The sequence below is a fragment of the Melospiza melodia genome, chromosome 18 (assembly GCF_035770615.1).
Source record: "Melospiza melodia melodia isolate bMelMel2 chromosome 18, bMelMel2.pri, whole genome shotgun sequence".
Lineage (NCBI taxonomy): Eukaryota > Metazoa > Chordata > Aves > Passeriformes > Passerellidae > Melospiza > Melospiza melodia.
In genome coordinates, this window is record NC_086211.1 from 5,734,787 (window position 1) to 5,754,865 (window position 20,079).

Here is a 20,079-nt window from a genome sequence, read left to right on the forward strand (position 1 = left end):
CTGAGTTCAGTGTCACATAAACAAACATCACACTGGCATGTAGGAGAGTACAGCTGATGGAACTTTATTCTACCCCAAAATATTCAGCCTGATGGCCCCAAGAAAAATTGAGGAATAATTATGAAAAGTGCTTTGCCTTCTCTCTTTTGGGTAAGCAGGATGAATAGTTCTGAAAGGTTCCCAGTGCAGGCAAGAACGCTGAGTTACTTCTAAAACTCAGAGCAGGAGAATTTCTGAAGAGATGTGAGAGGCACACACATCTTATTTGTCCCATGTCCTACAAGGATGCAGTGCAGAGGTTTGGAGTAACTGGTGTGATGAACCTGCAAGCTACAAGGAAGAATCCAAAATTCAAAAGCGAAGGAATGTAGGAGGGAAATAAACGTCAGGACAAGGCTCATATTCCTTGGCTCTTTAAGCAGAGCTTTCTGAAGCTGCCTGTGAGTTTGTGTAAGGAATTGAAGGGACAGGTTCACAGGCTTTGCAGCCTGGAGGTGATTTCAGTGCTGGTGTTGATGGAACTAGAGGTACCCAAAACCACCCAGCCCTGTGAGCTGTCAAGGTTGGTCATGTGTCCATTATCACCTGATAGCACACTTCAGAAGATGAATATTTGATGCAGAGACAGGACTCTGCTAAAAGATTTAAAGTCCCAAGTGGAAAAGACTGTGTTTTTAATGCTAGTTTGGTCGTACATACAAGCTGAATATTATGGTTGCACTTCTGTTTGATTCTAGCAGTGCGAAGTGCTTTTCCAATTAATTTACATGTTCTCTGGACCAGTGCCTGCTGTACCTTAGCTAGCAAGCTCAGTTTCTGCAGTCAATGAGACCTTTTGATTAACATGGATATATTTCACTCCCTCTCTTGCTTCTTGTGTTTTTTTCACAGTTGAGCCCACTAAAAATTGATGTTCTGCTGCACTGTGTTAGATACCCAGACAGCATTATTAGTGCTGAGACAGGAAATATTTCCTGGTAAATGATTTTCTGCAGGTGTAGAAAATGTCCAATTCTAAATGCAGCCCATGGTGAATGCAATTTACCCATCCACGCTGAATGAATACTGTCACCTTCCCATTTATTTGTAAGTGCAGGGTGGATAACTTTGTTGCTGTAGGTGAAATGAGACACCTGTCCTTGTGCAGTCGTGTGAGGGCAGGTTGCAGTGGCTCTCTGCACATTTCCTCAAGCCTAAGAATTAATTACATCATGTTTCAGTGGCTGCATCTCATACCTGGAGCTGACCCCACCATTATGGGGCTGCTTTTGCTATTCTGAGTTCAAGTGTAATAGTGGCTGTCTCTCAACTCCCAAATACATGTTTTCCTGCCATTTAGCCTCTAACTGGGTGTTTTGAATGTATAAATACTTCTGCCTTTAAATAAGGAGTAATAATTCTTAGGGTATCTTTTGAAGTGTATCATTTAAGATGGTTTCAAAATTTGGGAGTGAGTGAGTTTCTTTTTTCTTATTTTCTGGTTTCAAATCCTTTTGTCCAAGGAATAAATGACCTTTTTCTGCCAAAGATTTTTGCTGTAGTCAGATAAAGCCCCTCCATAACCCCAGATAGTTATTTCTCTTGTCTGCATTCCTTCCCTGCCATGACCAGCCCCGTGTTTTCTCAGTCAAGTGTTGAAATTTTATTCAAGTTGTAAATATTTATTTGCAAATCATGCCTTCAGATCCACACTTGCCAAAAAGATTTTATCCTGTCATGAGACACTTGACTCTCCACCTCCTTTCTCCTTGCAGGCTCTATTTTTGTCCTTTGCTTTGCTTTTAATAATTTCTTGGTTTTATTTCTGCTTAGTGCCATTTTCCCCACTTACGTGTCTCATTGATCCTGACTGGTTTATGATATGAATAAAATGCATCTCAGGAGGTTTGCAGTTTGGGGTTTCCTTTTTATGGATGGACAAAGCCTGATGCAGAAGATTCCTGCTGGCTTTTTGTTACACTTGTCATCCATTTATTACTTAGCCTGTCCCAGAGGAAGTTTGTTGATACAGATACAGTTCTTTATATTTCATTGTCTCAGCTTAGGTACCCTGATGGCTTCAAGGTCACATTCAAGTTTGTTTTAGCAGCTGTAATGATTGTAAATGTTGGGATGGGTCTTTTTGTCAGAATGTGCAGTGAAACTGCAGTCCTTGACAAAGTATTACACCATGAAATTCATTGTATTTGGTGGAGTACAAAAACCCACTTCAATACGTTCCCTCTGTGGTGCACTCACAAATTATCTGTCCATCTGTGTGCTCCATTCATTTCATAGAATCATCTCTGCTGGGCTACATACTTTTCACTCTGCTGCAAATTCTTTTATGTATATGTTCTCTGTGTGTGTGCACACGGGCACAGACACACACACTTGTGGATATATTCAACATTTATTTACTTACATTCTTCTGGGAGAGAGCAGAGGATTTTTTTCTGCCATGGGCTTCTCATGGAATTCAGTTGCTGCCCTGTTCTTTGCAATTTGGATTCGAGAGCATCACGGAATGGGGAACATCCCAGGGTAGTACAATATTTGTATTCTAAATATAGCAAATACCACAAATACCAGAGAAGCAAATGTCTCTATCCCAACATCAGATTGATCCCCTAGACAATTCAGTTCCCAGACTGAGAAAATCTGAAGTATTAATTTCTTGCAATTTGTTCTTGAGGAGGACTTGATCCAGGATAATTTAACTACCCTCTAGTTTCCATGGCCCAAGGTACCTGGCTCTGAGAGTGGAGCTGTGTGGGATTCAATACCTTTGGCCTATTTGGCAAACTGCTCACAGAAAGTGAGTTATAACATTGGTTTGTAAGTTGTGACAAATCAAGGATAGTCAGTTCCTAATGTTATACTTCATTTTATTCATGCTGTTTGGGTTTCTTCTACTGTTTTTTTTACAGCTTTGAACCCAAGAATAAATTCTTTACAAGCAGGGTTTTTTTTTTCAGCTGAGATAAAATAAAGTCAGGAGGATTTTGGGTTGCCATAAAATGTAGGTTGTGTGGTGGCTAAAGCATAATGCAACTCCAAGGGCTGCAATCCACCTGACATCTGTGGCACAGAGCACCAGGACTGTGTGAGCTGCTTGGTGCCCATGGCCAGAATGCACAGGGGCTCTTTCTTTCATGCTCCAGCAGGAATGGACACCCAAAGCATCATTCAGGAACAGCTTAACCAGGGATTAAATGGGGCTGTGCAGTCCTGAAGTCCATTCTGGCACCTCCTGCCAGGATAACTCTCTCTTTGAAACTTGAGTCGTGCTTTGCCTCTCAGTAGACATTTGTTTGGCTTCTTACCGAAGGTGGGGGTTTCCAGGAAGGACTCAATCAGCTCCACCTGAAAAAAATGAATTGGAAACAAGACACAAAGAAAGAAAGATTGGACTGGAGGAATGAGAAGAAAAAATGGGAGAAAACAGGGAAAGGGCAGCTGGAAATGAGATGAAACAGATGCTGAATAGGAACTCAAGGACCTGTTACAGTCTCTGGGGTATTCATCTTCCCCAGCCTGTGTATTGCTTAAGCTAAGCCTAGGCCTTGCAACATTAAATGGTCCTAAAAATGGCTTTGAGGCCTTTTCTGTGTGGATTTGAGGAATGAGAGTGATCTTGTTTCTCCTTGGGACTGTCTCAGGGAGGAGCACTGCAGCTTAGAATATTAACAAGGCTTTGTAGTTAATGGGAGCCACTGCCTTTGAGGAGATGAGCTTGTGCCTGACAGCTCAGAGCCAGGGAGAAAGTGAACAAAGGAGAAGGGGGAGAGGGAGAAGCAGCAACTATTGAAATAAGTTATTAATAGGATAGAAAAAAGCAGAATTAATAAAGACTTTTTAAAACATGCCATCAAGAACCTTGCCAGTGCAGAATTATTCATGTACATTTACTATTGTTTTTATCTGGCTGAAGCTGTAAGATTTCTACCACTTCCCTTGGGAAACTTTTCTGCGAGAGAATAATTCCTTCATTGGAAAACTTTTTTGATATTGATCTTAAATTAGATTTCCTTGATTTTCTCCCATTACTTTGAGTTGTGTCAAGTTGTGCTGTACTGAATTGCCCTCTCTTTCTGTCACATATCTGTAGATAATTATCACTGTCTACTTAAAGCCCCTGCCACAGTGCATGCTAGCTATGAGGATGACATACCTATGATCCCAGTGCTGAGCCAACAAATACAGGCTGGATTTGTTTTGCTCCTTCCTTATCAGCTCTCCCTGAGTGTTTCAGCATTTCTTCAGGCTCTGTTGGATTTGGGAGCACATTTCTGGAGGAGAGGTACCGAGACAGAATGTGGCACACCAGGCGCCGTCACATCTGAGCCACGGAGATGGAGCCTCTAAACTTCATTCCTGGATGATATCTTTGCCTGTGCAGACCAAAATAGCCTTGGCTGTGTTCTTGTTGCAGTCTGATGCAGGTCTCACCTCCTGTCTGTGAATCTCTTTCAGCTTTACAACTTGCAGGTCTTCTCTATGTCAAACATCTCTGCTTTGGATTTTTTTTATTAGATATATTTTCCGAATGGATGAACATTCTATTATTTTCTAGCCCCGTTTCCAACGTCTTCAGATCCCTTTTTCGTTATTTTCCTGCTCTGGTGAACTTTCAGCATCTCATAGTCTGTAAATGTTGCTACTGTCTTAATTGCTGCTGCTTCTGGGAGCTCCATGAAAATATTGCATGAGGACAGACTCAGCACATGTACCAGGGAATGCAGACGTTGGCACCTCTGCAGAGGGCACCTGAAGGGTAGGAGAGGAGATTGTGATGCTGTTCATAGCTCTGGCCTCAGTAATTTGGGTAAAGCAACTAAAGAAAAGTGTGAAAAGGACATCAGAAGTCAGAGGTGATGCTATGCTTTTGAGGGGATGAGAGAGGAATATCAGGCTGGCCAAAGTAGGTTGGAAGGAACTAAAGATGATCTTTAAGGTCCCTTCCAACCCAAGCCATTCTGTGATCCTGTGTTCTCTCTCTGTTTCATGGGAGAAAAGATGCTTAATACCAAAGGAAATAAACACATGTTTGGTTGGCTGTAATTCCACTGCTGGGTTGTTTTCAGCTTGCACTACAGTACTGATCTCTCCAAATCCTTCCCCTCACTCTGCTTGTGAGAGCTGCAGCAGGAAAACACACTCAAATAAAGACAATGTGCATAAGGTTGAGCCAGGCTTCTCCTACCTGGAACTGAATTTGGGATTTGGTTGTGCCAACCTGGATCCAGCCTCAGATGCTCTGAAAAAGCAGAGGAAGCTCCTGTGCCTGCCTGGGTGCCCTGAGGTGAAGCTGTACCACCCCAGGGGCTGCTGTTTGTCTCCTTGAGGAGAGAGGGAGGGAGGGATGGATGGATGGAGCCATCCTGCAGGATGAGTCAGGAGCCATCAGCTGGGTCACCTTGGGGTTCAGTGCATGTGCTGGCAAACAGCAGCCCCAAGCCCCAGTCATTTGTTCTTCCCATGTTCTCCCTCAGCCCTGTGGGATCATTCTGATGGGATATTTAAGGCAGTGTAGCTATGCATTAAGAGGGGTTCTAGATAATATGGCAATACAAAAAATGGTAACAGCACCTTTAATTAACTATTTCCACTTCAGTTTTGCTCTTGCACTTGTCTTCACTGTGGATTCTGTACTGCTGCCCTGGCTTAGTTTAGCCAAGGCATAGCACACCTGTGTTCCTGTAGGAAGTGGTGGGCTCTTTCTGCCTGGGCCAGGTGGGATGGCTGCAATTCCCACCTTCCTGGGTCTTGTCTGCATCTCTAAATACTCAAAGCCGTGGTCAGGCATCACTTATGGCTGCTGATTACTGCTTCTTAAAATTCATCTGTGTCCGCAAGTCATTTAAAAAGCATTTTCCACATCTGTCCCTGGGTGTCCCAGCCCATCAAACTAAACCACCAATCTGGTTTTCCACAGCTGTCAATTTTGCTGCTCTCATTTCCACCCGATTGCAGGGAGGAAAGCAACAACTGCACAGTGTCCAGTTTTCCATTCTTTGTCTCCCAGCGAGCTGTCAGAAGCTGGCGTGGCTCGCAGAGCCTCCTGTGTTTGAAGTCCTCCACTTTTTTTTTTTCTTCCTGGCACTTCAAATGCTGCCGGGGCCCCCCGAGGTTGAGCACCAAGTCAGTCAGACAGAGGGGTCAGAGCAGGGTGAGCGATGCTATCGCTGAGCACAACTGTCAGCACCAGCCCCGAGTTACGGCCAGGCTGCGCAGGGGAGCCTCGGGAGCTGCTGCTCCTGCTGCTGATCCACCTGGGAACAGGGGCAGCTCCTGCTGCTGCTGGGGCTCTTTGGGGGCAGGGCTACCCCGGGACAGGGGCACAAATGGGAGATGCCCCCAGAGGAGAGCACCTGGTGGCTCCTAGTTGGAGCCGGAGCCCATTGATGCTGCTGGAAGGATTCGTGGTGCTCTGGAGATGCTGCTGGAAGGATTCGTGGTGCTCTGGGAGTTGTTGCAGCCCCACCTGCACCACATTTGTAGGAAGAGGGATGATATTTAATTCTTGAATACATCACCTAATCCCATTTTCATACCCAAAACACTTCTGAATGCTCTCACACCAGAGGGCAAAATGTTTCTTCTTTCACCTTCTCTATTCCCAGCATCCACATGTGGTCACTCAGAGGAGGAGGAGAAATAAAGAAATGACTTTTTCTATGGCAGACACTGACATTTGCTTCCATCCTCTCTGCCCAGTCTATGAATAAATGGCATCTTTGTTTTCCTTTTATTGAGGGGATCAATGTATCATCCTTGTGTTGTGCCTTGTAGATTTGAGTAGGAGGCACCAGGCAGCCTTTGACATCCCCAGGAAATCTGCCCAGGCAGGAGGGATTTGGGGTGTCACCAGTGTGGAACCAACTGCACTGGACAAGGCAGGCCCTGGAGTTCCTCTTTGGTACCTGGGAAGAATTTCTTTACAAGACTTCAAGACTTTCATGTCACTGCAAAAGGAAATAAGGATGCATTCATTATTTTTGTTTTTCTATTGGTAAAATTTCATCATAATTATTCCAACATGAATCACCTTCAAAAAAGCATGCTGGAGCAGCTGCTTGTGGTTTCTGTCTTGCTGATCAAACACCATGTAAGGAGAAGGTGTCTTAGAAATTTATCGCACAACAAAATCTTAGTAGAATGGGAATGACTGTGCTGGTGGCTGCACATACATTGATGGATTGTCTGCTCCCAAATGCTTAAATCTTGTTAAAATAATAATATGAATGGATTGCTCAGCATAACAATAGACACAACACTGTACAGGTTGTACAGTAGATACAACACTAATCTGGTTTACAGATAAACATTTGGCAATAAAGAGTTCTTAAGCTAAAAGGATGGGCTCTACAAGGGGCATATTTTAAGTTTTATCCTACTTTGTATTTACAAAGAGCCTCATTGGCAACTATATATGTGTTGAATTACCTAAACAGTTAATTGATGAAGTTCAGGCTTTAAAAAGAATGCCTGTAAATGGATACAATTCATCTGCAGTGTCCAGTAACACCAGTGAAGTCAGTGAAATTACAGCAGGATTGAATTTGAGTCCTTCTGTCTTTGCTTATCAGCAATGCAACTTGCCCAGACATTTTATGGGGAAACGTTTGCCTGAGGCTGTTTACACTGGCTATGCTTAAGATTTGGAAAGGGAGGGGGGAAAAAAAAGAAGGAGCAGCTGTAGGAAGAAATCACAAAAATACTTGTGTGTAATGTTCTTCTCCTTTTTCTCCCTCCTGTAATAACAGGGCAGCACTCTGAGGAAGCGGAAGATGTACGAAGAGTTCCTGAGCAAGGTCTCCATTTTGGGTCAGTTGCCCTCTGGAACTTGGCTGTTGGTTTCTCTGTTGTTCACGTTGGCAGGATGAGTTCTGATCTTTGATGGCACAATGAAAGGAGCAGTGCTCAGGCAGAAGGTCTCGCACTGTGCTGTTTCTGAAGGAGTGAAAGTGTGAAGGGCCCTTTTTGTTTTTCTTGTTCTTTCCTGTGCGCTGCCCCTGTGTTTGCAGCACTAAAGGTGGAGCAGGCACACACTGGTACTTTCAGTAGCTGCTGCTGAGTAAAGATCATGTTGATAGAGCAGAAAGCAGTGCAGAGATATGAATTTGTCATAAAGTCCAGTCACATCCTCCCAGGGAGCAGGTGAGAAGCTTTTTCCTGCAAGAACACAGTGTTTGTGTGCACGAAACAAACCAACCTTACAAATCAAACTGGACCGATCTTTTTTCTTCTGTGCATTTTACAGGCCCTGTCTCACATTCTTAAAACATCTGTTTAGCTTCTTGTCCTTGGATTTTGTTTCCCTTTGATTAATGTGATAGCCACGAAATTTGGACATGTTCTTGATGGCCTTCAGTAGGAAAAACAACAAACCCATAATGCCTGACCAATCAATCACCATTAGGAGAACAAAAGCCTCTAATAAGGAGGACAGTGTTAGACAGTACAATGAGTTGTTGATTCTGTAGGAGAAACATCATGTTTTTGCTGGGGCTGTTTGGAAAAAAACAGCTCGGGATTTATTTGCTATATAATTGAAGCATTTCTGTTTCTGCTTAAAATTTTTCCAGTTTTTTTTGTTTATGATATTCACCTACCATTCAAGCCGAGGTACCTGAAATATGAGAGTGTCTCAGTGAGAGTATACTTGAACTTCTGAGAGGTGCTATCCATGAGATTTTCAATTATATTTGTATGCTTAAAGTGAGGCCAAGTATGTTCTTGCTTATTAATGAAGTTTTCATCATTTAAAATCCTTCTTTTATGCTTAATTTAAATCTTCCTAAATTAAGAGCACAAATTATACCAAATTACAATGAATATTTAAAGAAAAAAAGGAATCTGTGCACCTGCACTAATGAGGAGCAATTACAACAATGAGACATCTCAAAACAATTTCAGAGTAGAAAGGTTATTCAGAGATGTGCTTCCTTAAACACATTCCTTCATTGTGGTTTGCATTGTAATTAGAGCCTAATTTGTAGTGTGGCTTTTGAATCTTGGTTCAAAAAAAGAGGAAGAACTTTAAGATTTGAACTTTTTTTAAGTACAGAAAAGCAGTGAACAAAATAACACATCATTGCAGGAACGTGGAAATTTAGGTGAAATGTGTAAGGATCCCTTTGACATGTCTAAAAAGTGGATGACACCTGCAAAGCAGAAAGATATTTTAGAAATCTCAAAATGGCACTGAAAAGTCAACTTCACTTTATCCCTTGCTGTGGTCAGAACTCAGTGATTTCCTGGTGGAAAAACCTCTACCTGCTTCTTATGTTTCTTTTTTCCAAGGTCTGTCCAGTGTCTGGAATTAGCTGTATAATTGCAAGAGTCACTTTTTTTTTTTTTAAATCTAAGGATTTTTTTAGGTTATCAGTAGTTGCTTATGAAAGAAATGATACTTTTAAATTTTTCTTCTGGAGTTTAATTAAATATAAAGTCATGAATTGATATGTACAATTTAGGCATTGATGTAGTCTAATTTATCTGATACTTCAACTCTGCAACTAAAACTTGTAGAATATTCTATATAATGATCTGTTTGCAAGATTTATTAACCAATGTATTGGTAGTGGTACAGTTCCCTTAGACAAAAGAGAGACACTTCGTGACTGGAGCTACAATTAGCTTTGAATTTTTTATAAAGGCAACTGAAGAAGAAGTTTCAAGAGGCTCTTTCTTTTCATTGTTAATTACTGAGTTCCTTAAAAAAAAAAAGAAAAGAAAAAGTCTTCTCTAGTCTGTATGAAAGAGTTTTATGCTTATTTTTAATCAAACAGAGCAGTTTTTGAATGGTGCATTGACAATATGGGCTTGGTCTTTGACGTTAGTTCTTCTGCAGCAAAGGTCACAAACACACCAGGAAAGTGCTTTAGGTGGGGAAAATGTTAGAAACAATTAATTTCCCAAGCAGCAACAAGAAAGTGGCATAAAAACATGAAGCTGTGTCAGTCAACCCCAAAATTACCTTTGGTGCTTTGAGCACTTTGGTCTGGTTTTGTTACCAGGCTCAGGGTGTTCTTTTGAGCTCAGCCAAAAGGCATTTTAACTCTAATGAACTTCCTTTTACCTTCACACAATCCTTCTAAGAAATATTTTGGAAAAAATTGGGAAACCAGAGTCTGATGGAATGGCACACATCTAATCCTGGTGTCAGAAACTGTATCTTGACATACATTAGTTCAATAATTCATAGTAAGTAGGAATCAGCAGAGCTCTGGGACATCAATTTCAGCCCAGCTTTTTGAGGCAGTGAAGGTTAAATCATCATATTATCTGTTGCTTTTAATAACTCTTAAACCTGTAATTTTTCAGTCAAATCTGATCAAAGTACAAAAGTTCAAGTACAATTCACTCTCTAGAATTCTCATGCAAATGTGTGTTGGAGAGAGACCCAGGTGGCACCTCCTCCCTGAGGGCAGGACAGGTGGAATCCATCCCTCAGCCAAGGCAGGGGAGGGCACTGGGACCCTGAGCAGCCCTGGATTTAAGATTTGAATGTGCAGGCTGTCCCTTTTCATGGTGGGGATCTGGGGCAGGTGCAGGTGGGTGGTGAGGACCCCTATCACAGGCTGCTTTTGCTCTGTTAACCCTAAACCAGACCCATCATTTTTAATTGCAGAATTTTTTAAAGTTTTATAACATTTATCCTTTAAGCGGGGGAATGAAAAGGAAAACATTTTGCAGGCCATCCTTCTGGCAAATGAAGAAGAGGTGCCATTTCAAAATCCATAAACCTGGATGCCTCTGGCCTCCTGCTGCTGGTGCCACCAGGCTCTGGCCTTTGGCTGTGGTGGTATCACCCATCCTTGAGATGGATCACTCACCCCAGAAATGGGAGCAGCTCAATGAAAACACTGCAGGACTTGTCCTGACACCTGGTGAGGGAATCTCAGGTGCTCCCATATCTCCAGGCAGCTCCTCAGCTGCTCCAGGCCTTGGCAGTGCCAGGGCAGCCCGGATCAGATCTCAGCAGTGAGGAACCAGAGCCAACTTCCCCTGTCCAACTCTTCAGATTGCTATCTGGGTGATTACTGATGGCTAAGACACAATGAATAAATACATTCATGTTTCCCAACTGAAGGTTCGTGCAAAGTGCCTGGATGAAAGAAATGTTTCTTTTATAACAGAACCAGGCACGGCAGAGCTGTCAGTTTAGATATGAATCTTCAGCCAAAGTTGGAGTGTTTTTATAATATAGCTTTATGATCTTCAATATTTTAGAGTCCCTGGACAAATGGGAGAGGCTGACAGTGGCTGATGCACTGGAACCTGTCCAGTTTGAAGATGGAGAAAAAATTGTTGTGCAGGGAGAGCCTGGTGATGACTTCTTCATTATTACAGAGGTAAGATTGGCAACCTGATAAGCTCTGTCATTTCCTGGTAAAGATCAAGGCTTTGTATTAAAGACATTTGGGTTCAGTTCAATCTCTTACTTCAGCATAAATCTAACTCCACTTAAACCAGGAGACCTACTCAAAATTCAAATGAATTCAGAGACCAGTTCCATGGAATTGTCTTAAGTGAGACAATCTCCTTTCCAGTAAACTGAAAATGCAGAATAATTTTGAGGTGTGTCTGGTGCCTTTACTGTTTGAAGGTTTGTTTATGTGGGAGACTTTTCTAGTTCCAAATTTCTGATACTTCAGCAGGGCTGGTCAGCCACAGAGTGCATTGATCATTGTTCCCAAAGGGGCTTACAGGGAATATCACAAATGGACATCTGAAAACTGGAGCAGGAGACCTGATCAGAAAACGGATAATTTGTTCTTTGTTTTGCCTTAAACTCATTCCTAATGGCTGAGCCATCTTTTTGTTTACTCTGACACAGGCAGACAGATCTGTCAGGCAGCTGGAAATGCTGACATCTTTTGGGGAGATTATCTGACACTTCAGTTCCACCATCTCACTTCTGCAAACAGATGCTGGCAGGGTTTCCCCCCTCTCTGACATAAATATTTGGATCCCTGCTATCTCACACAAGCACCAAGGCATTGTGATATAACAAGCTATAAAGAGGAATTAGAGACGCTCAGACTGAATAACAGGAGAGCATTAGGATATGATTGTCTATGGATTGTGAGTGTTCCTGTGCAAATATACAGAGCAGAAATAGCCAATATAATAAAATAAACCAAATAACCAACATATGGCTGTGGTGACAGCTCCAGTGCACACACCTGCCAGGTGTTACATGACCAGCAGTGAGTTCCAGTGGTGGCACAGGAACTGGGAGGGAACTGGAACCCCTCAGTGTGGGAGAAGTTGGGTAAGAGGGGTCAGAAGCTGTCATGGTGCAGCCTTGGGATCCAGCTGTATGCACACAGAATGCAGCCCAGGCTTTGCTTTGCTTGCTCTTTATCTGTGGATTTTTGGACAGGTGCCTCTATACAAAGCAGCCAGAATTTGGTTCATAATCAATATCTGACATTTAAAATTCCATCCTTCCTTCCTCTTGAGTGTTGGAAGTATGTATTTTATTTGTGAACATAGTTTTTCTACAATGCTCACAAAATTGTCAGTGCAAGTAACTGCATCTGTCTATCATACAGGGAGACAATTCAGGAACTTTAAATATCTGACAAGCAGTCTCCCATCAAAACAACAATGTTAGAATAAATGAGACTAGATATTAGATAGGGAATCTTTTTCATTAAGAAGATGTTTAGTATATGAGAAAAATTTAGGAAACAGAAGTTTTTCAGAAATACAGAGTTTTTATTGCTCCTAGTGTTTCTGAATGTGCTGTTATTCCTTGCAGCAGCAGGAGACTAGGAAAATTTAATTTTCTTAGCCATTGAATCCCATGTGGAAAATTGGCAGTTTGCTTAAGAGTTACCAAGGGCCTTTATTTTCCCCCTCTTGCTGAAACAGCTGTTAAGTCTTGAATGGGTAGAAAAGCATTAACACTGCATTCTGTAGAAAATACCTGCTCACCTCACCCTTCACTGCAAATCTGACTTAGTTCCTTACTTTGGAAATTGCCTATATTTTTTACTTTAAAGAATGAACATCCAGTTTCAAATATTTCTTGTGCTGCAGCAGTATTTCTGCCTTCTCACACAGAGTTTAAGCTTCATATTTTAAACGTGATTTTTACAGGAGTTCACATCTTTGATTTTAAGCTTTTCTGTAGGAAAAATTGCTGCAAGTCACCAGGAACACATTATTCTACAACCTGCTTGAAAGTAGTTTTGGCTGGTTTGTTGTCACAATATGTTGAAAAGCCATTAGCTTCTTTCATATGCTTTTTGATGTTTGTGGTCTTCTAATCCAAACCACTAGAAATGCAGCCAAGTTGTTTGGCTGCTGTGTATGCAGAAAACCATTTCATATATCACTAAAATGCAGCCTCCTTTGGAGCACAGCGTGTCCAGTACTACAAAGCTAACTTGGCCACATGATTTTTGGACAAGGTACTCATTTACCTTTTTATTTACTCATTTTACATTCCATGCAGCCCCAGTTGTGTCCTGGGCTGCTTCAAAAGCAGCGTGGCAGAAAGTCAGGGGAGGGGATGCTGCTGCTCTGCTCTGCTCTCTGTGTCCAGCTCTGGGGTCCCTTCCCTGAGATGATCACAGGGATGGAGCCCCTGTCCTGGGAGGAAAGGCAGAGAGGATTGGGATTGCTCAGCCTGCAGAGGAGAAGGCTCCAGGGTAACCCAGCTGTGCCCTTCCAGCACCTGAAGGGAGCCTGCAGGAAAGATGGAGAGAATATTTGCCAGAGCCTGGAGTGGCAGGACAGGGGAATGGCTTCAAAAGAAAAGGAGCAGCTTTAGATTAGATATCAGGAAGAAATTCTCCCCTGTGAGGGTGGTGAGGCCCTGGCACAGGTTGCCCAGAGAAATTGAGGCTGCCCCATCCCTGGAGGTGTTCAAGGCCAGGTTGGATGGGGTTTGGAGCAAGCTGAACTACTGGAAGGTGTCCCTGCCCATGGCAGAAGGTGGAACAAGATGAGCTTTAAGGTCCCTTCCAACCCAAACCATTCTATGATTTATCATAACCATGATCATTCATATCATGCCTTAGACAAACCAGTTATCACTTTATAAACCTTTGGTGCATCCCAGATACTGGTTCCAAGTGGAATTTTGTGAATCGTACCATAAAAGCATCTCTGAGGCACCTAGGACTCACATATGGATTTAAAATTGTTGAACTTCATCAATTAGTCATTAATTTCTGGTTGGCCTGCCCTGCTGCCTTGCTCTGTGCCATCCCTTTGGGACATTGTAAGGACATTGGTCCTGCCCAAGGACACGGCCTGTGAGTGGATTGGCACCTTCAGGATTTGCAGACTGAAGAGAAACCACTGAAACCTTTGGAAAGGGAGACAGATAGCCCCAGTGATGATCAGAAGAGCAACTCCTGCTTTAAACCAGGAATATCATCCTAGTTAGTGTGGATAAGTCGAGTTAGTCTCCCCCTTCTATCAAGAAAACACATTCACCTTTTCTCTCCATTTCTTACTATAACCTTTTTGTTATGGCTTTCTGTCCACCTTCCTACCTCCAGTGTTGCACAGTTTATTTGGGGTGCAGGTTATTTGAGGTGCAGGCTGTGAGCATGGAAATGCTACAGTGCCTCTTGGAAAGCAAGGCTGCAGCAGGAGCTTAGCCAAATTATTATAATAACAGAAAATGTGCACAGGGAAGAATCACAGGAAACCAGAGCTTTTTAAGTTCACTGCTCACAAAGCTGTTTATGGTTCATTTTTTGCTAAAAAATCTAATGAGAAAAGTGTATACCCTGAGATTCCAGGACAGCTACAGTTTTTCTGCCATCCTAAATCTTCACAGGCACCAGTAAGATGTTTACTTGCAGTAGTTTGGGTTCTTTTCTGTTTAAATATCAAGCAGCCTTCAAAAAGATTTAGTTCTAATATTTAAAGATTGTGGGGTTTTTTTTCCCAGAGATAGAATTATTGTGATGTTTATACCAGATTCCCTAATGTGAAGATAGAATCAGAAGTTAATGTCTGCTTATAAAAGCAAAGTAACGACTTCTGTGAGATTGATTTACTGCACTTGAAACTAGTAATTAAAAATAAAAAAAATAAAAAAGAAGCAACCCTGCAGTTTCTGTATTTTCAGATATTTCCAGGTCTTACTTTCCCACTATGGTTTTCACACAACAAACTCGGGCTTTCCCAGACCAGACAGATGTGGAATGTATCTGCTGGATTCCAAGGTCATGGAATTATCCCATATGAGATTCCTGGCACAGAGGTGAAAAACTTTAAGCACCATGAAACAATTGTTGCCATAAAGAATTATACTTTGGCAAGCGTAAATCATAACAGATGTACGGTTTCTAACAAATAAATTTGCAGTTGTGTCGTGCCCTGCCACACTGTGTACCCAGCAGTGGGGAGGATTTATTCATCTGACTTCAGATAACGCAAATATTTTTAGCCAGCATTTTAAAGTGGTGGATGCAAAGGCATGTGAGCTTTGTGGAGTTAAAAGCCCCTTTAAATGAAATGCCAGTTGAACAGGGGCTGGTTTTATTCCCAACTTGTGCTTTGCCTCTGACTCCAGCTCAAACAGTAGTTCAAACCAGTGTAGTAGTGCTCTGAAACTGGAAAGAAAAGAGGTTTTTGCTGTTGTCTAGGTTACTGGGAAAGGTAGCGACAATAGCATTAAAAGCAGCGGTTCTGATCATGTACCACTCTCTCAAGTTCAGCTTCCAGCTTGGCTGGGTGGCACAGTACCTCGAAGTCTGTGAGGCAGCTGCCAAAACCACCGTTCCATAAATCACCAAAGGGACCTGCAGCCTGCTGGGGTTTCCAGCTGCCAGCCCTGCCCTGTCCCATCCCTGGCACGGCTTGTCACGAGCCAGCGCCGTGTCCGGCGCACCCAGCCTGTCACGGGACTCACCCCCCGTGCCCAGGGACTCTCTGAGTCTCAGCTGCACTCTCAGAGCTTGCTGAGCTGCTGCCATATGGCCCTGATACTCATAAAGTTTGACATGGTTCAAGAAAAATGTGTGCACAGGCACACAAACGTGCGCAGGTGGAGGAGGAGAGAGCAGCAAAAGGTTTCTGACAGGGCCAGGGTGAGCCTGAGGAGCACAGCTTGTGGCTGCCCTTTAAGTGTACAGCCTGTCATCTGCTCCCAGGACAGGTTGGTTTAAAAAGAAAGCGTGGAAATAAATCTGCATGAGAAGTAAAACATTTGCAATTAATAGCTGGTTGAGCTGCCCAGCAATCGCATGCAGCAGTCTAAAAATAAAAGACCTAAAAATAGAAGATAATTCACAGGAGACAATTCAAGGAGAAATGGACCCATGGTATCAAGGAGTTTGGCATTGGATTTTTGTTTTTAGCTTTAAAGCCCAATATATTTAATTGCAGATTTGTGGTAAGTTACAGCGGGTACTCCTCTGCAATTCCTTTGTGAAAAGCACTTATAAAAATCTGGGATTTATATCCTTCCTTATTATCCTGCTGGTTAGAGAGGAGGCATGGTCAGGGCATCTGATTTTCAGTGTCACCTGTCCAGTCTTTGGGCAGAACATTGCCCTCCCTGTTTCCCCATCAGTGGGAACAATCCAAATGACACTTCTTAAAGGTGAGGAAAAGTTTAATGGGAAAAGGCATAAATATCTGTCGCTACTGAAACCAGGCAATGGGAATACCAGAATTGACAAATAAAAGAAAAAAACCCCACTGATAGTGCAGAAGGCTGCCTTATTGAAATAAATGATTGAGATTAATTGGTAATGATCATTTTTCCCGCACTATCCTTGGCTGATCACATTGGAAACAGCCCAGTAGCCCTCGGTGGGGGCTGTTCCTTCCGTGCTGCTGTTGACATTTCAAGTCAGGGCCACAAACCGGCTCCGGTCTGGGCAGGATCCGCTGTGAGTTCTTGATGAGAGTGTACTTGAGATAGTGTCCTGTAGGTGAAATCAGTGTTTCCAGCCCTGCTGACACTCCTGGCACGCTCTGGAGCGTCTCTGCACAGATGCAGTTCAAAGCCTGTAGGTGGAACAGTGTTTGTAAACTCTTCCTGCCATGGTAACCTCGGAAGGGCACCTGGTCCTACACAGAGTTGGGCCTTTCTGTAGGAAAACTCGACTCGAGTCTTAAATTACACAACGAGCATCTGAAGATTTATGATTTAAAAGCTCCTTAAGAAGGAAAAGAAAAAAAATAAAAAGAAAAAAGAAAAATAATAGCCCAATTGTTTCCTGCCCTAAATCGTTGCTCTTTGACATTCTAACCTAAGAGAGACCCCTTTGGCACCTACCCCTGCGACAGGCAGGGGAACTACAAAGTAAACTCCTTCCATAGGGATAATGAAGTCACTGCCTTAGGCACACTCTGCTATCACACCTGATAATCTCTTTAAAACACAGTGCGATTAATTATTAATTAGGAAGATGAATGTTGTCTAGAAAAGGAGTTTCAAAGGCTACAAATCTGAACTGCTTAGTGTTACCAGGATTTTGTTGATACCAAAAATGTTTGTCAAAGGCAGTCTGCAGCGACTCCTAATGTACCCAATAAACAAAATATCCTGAATAAACAGAGCCAGCAGGCACCAGGGCTCTGTACTCTGCTTATTTTTAACTGCACAGACATTGTTTCCCACAGAGCTCTTACAGGAAGGGGACGCTCGATTTTCTTGACAGCACCCAGTTGTGCTGGGGCAGCAGCATTTCCACTGGCCCTGCTACAGAGTTCCTCTGTGCTCAGGATCCATTTTTAATGGCCAGCTGCCACCAAAGATGGAAAGTTGGGTGTGTGATTGGGTCCCATCCTGACTAGGGATGGAGGTGAAGTGTTTTGCTGAGTCAAAGAGACTTAAATTTGTCAGCTAAGTCCTGCTTTTGTTAAACTCAGTTTAACTTCCATGGGCAGTGGGTCAGGCTGCATATCCATGGGATAATGTTTCATAGGAAGCAAATGGCTGCTCCCTTTCTTCTTCCCAGCCATGGAGGACCTGTCAGTGACTGCAGCTTTTGGCCTTTCCTTCAACCCTTTCTCCAGCCCCACCAATAACCACTGCAGAGCAGTCACCTCTGGTGAATTCTGCAGAACCTCAGAAGTGATGTACGAGGGAGCATTTTCCTAACAACTTTGTGAAATTTCACATTAGCCACTATTTCTAGTCTATTTTAAAGCTTTGCAGATTTTGTTCCTCATTTGTGGCAGAAACCAGGACAACTGTATGTAAATGCCTTGAGTTGCTATGAACCCAGAGAGTGGAGAATAATATATAATAGTTTAAAAATGTACAGTTAAAAAATACTGTCAAACCCAGCCATGACTCAATCTTAAGTCCACAACCAGAATTAAGTCCTCTTGCTTCATCCTTCAGCAAGACCATTAATGTCACATAGCTTTTATATTAAAATGAGTACTTTTGAAAAAGAGGTCTGATGGAAATGAAAACAGTGTAAAAGCAATGTGCACAGCCAATAGTTTGTGATGGAAAAGACTTTTCACCTGGATTTGTCTCCTCCATTAGGGTGTGAGATAAATAATTTTATAATTAAATAATTTTAAGAGTTTTAATAATTATGGTCTATATTACATGTAACCTTTTAACCAGCTCATTCCTCTTTACCTGCATGAACAACTCATGAAGGTCACAGGGTTTTTATCCTCACCAAACCTTTTGATGAGATGTGTGAAGCATCCTCCATGTTGCATGATCTGAAGCAGAGGGCACAAAAATTGGGATAGTTCTTCATTCCTGAAAAATCAATTGATGGGAATTAGGCACCTTGAAGGACCTTATGATTTTGTTTATGGGAGGTTTAAGGCACAGAAACAATGGGAGCTGTGGACAGCACCCCATCATTAATGGGCCGTCCTTATTCCTTTAGGTTAAACCTTACCACCCAAAAATGATGGGTGTTATTTTATACTGCAGGTTCTGTGGAAGTCCCTTGCACTTTGTATTGGCAGAAATGTGTTGATTTCTTCCCTTGTTTTTGTAGAAAGGTCTCTTTCATAAATCAAAGGCTGGCAAATAATAAGAATCCAAGATTATTTACTGGCTAAAGGAATATTTGCAGTGTCTTTGGCTACATAGTTCAAAGGATTTGTCTTCTTTTGGAAAGTAGCCCTAGAACTGCTGATCCTTAGCTCTAACATGAAAGCTGTCCCAGGAATGATGCTATCAGCAGTCCCTGAGGGCTGAAATGGCAGCTGAGGAGTGATGTGCTGGTGGTCTTCCAGGACACTGGGAGTGAGGACATTGCTTATGTCAGCACCCCCGTGTACACACAGGACCTGCTGTGTTACTCTGTCTTTGGGATATTGATAAATCTACATCTTGAAGCACAATTCCCAGGAGGATGCAGTGCAGCCATACTGCTCCCAAAGGCTTAAAAGTTGTTTTCCCAGCCTCTTTTTGCATATGCTATACCCAGCATAAAATAATATGTATGAATGTTTCCCCGGTTCACTTTTGACATGACAACTTGTGTAGGAGTCTCCAGTCTCATTCAGCTGTAATTTAAAACATCTGATTTGTAAACCCATAAAACTGAAGTTTATGCTGGAATGACAGACACACCCTGGCCCTGTACCACTATGGGATATGTGGAAATCAGGGAAATCAGGGAAATTATTTGGTGGGCAGAGAAGGAAACCCCAAAGTTAGTAATTGGCAGTTTCATTCTTAATATATGCATGCCCCATTTGAATTTGCATAAAAATCAGAGTGCAAGATTTTCTCTGTATTCAAAGCAGCCTGTGACTTCTCCCTGAGCTAATACCAACTTTAGGGTATGGTTGGTGCTCTTCATCCTGTCCAGAAGTGTTTTCCTACAGTCTGCAAAAGCATTGGAGGTTCACAGGGGATGAAAAGCCTCTCCATTGGAGTAAGGAGAGCAGCACAGGATGTTTACCCCTCAAGGTTTTCAGGATCCCTGTAAGCTCCTTTGGCGCTGGAGCCTGAGCTCACAAGCCCTGATTCAAAGCACTTAGTCAAGGTGAACAAGAACTTTATGGCCCCAGGCATGTTAAATCTGAACTGACATTAAAGGCATCTGCTGTGTCAGGAGCTGGGAGCTTCTCTGTCTTCAAGCAAAAACACTGCAGTGTAAACAAGACCTGAAATATGGT

At 42.5% G+C, this 20,079-nt stretch overlaps 1 protein-coding gene across 2 annotated transcripts in view; it reads left to right on the forward strand.

Moving 5' to 3' along the window:
• The window catches only part of PRKAR1B (protein kinase cAMP-dependent type I regulatory subunit beta), a 93,695-nt gene that overhangs the window by 62,825 nt on the left and 10,791 nt on the right, over positions 1-20,079 (forward strand). For both annotated transcript variants that reach the window (XM_063171829.1, XM_063171828.1), the window contains exons 8-9: positions 7,749-7,809; positions 11,221-11,342. In XM_063171829.1, the coding sequence (XP_063027899.1) occupies positions 7,749-7,809; positions 11,221-11,342 (183 nt within the window). The remainder of the gene's footprint in view (positions 1-7,748; positions 7,810-11,220; positions 11,343-20,079) is intronic.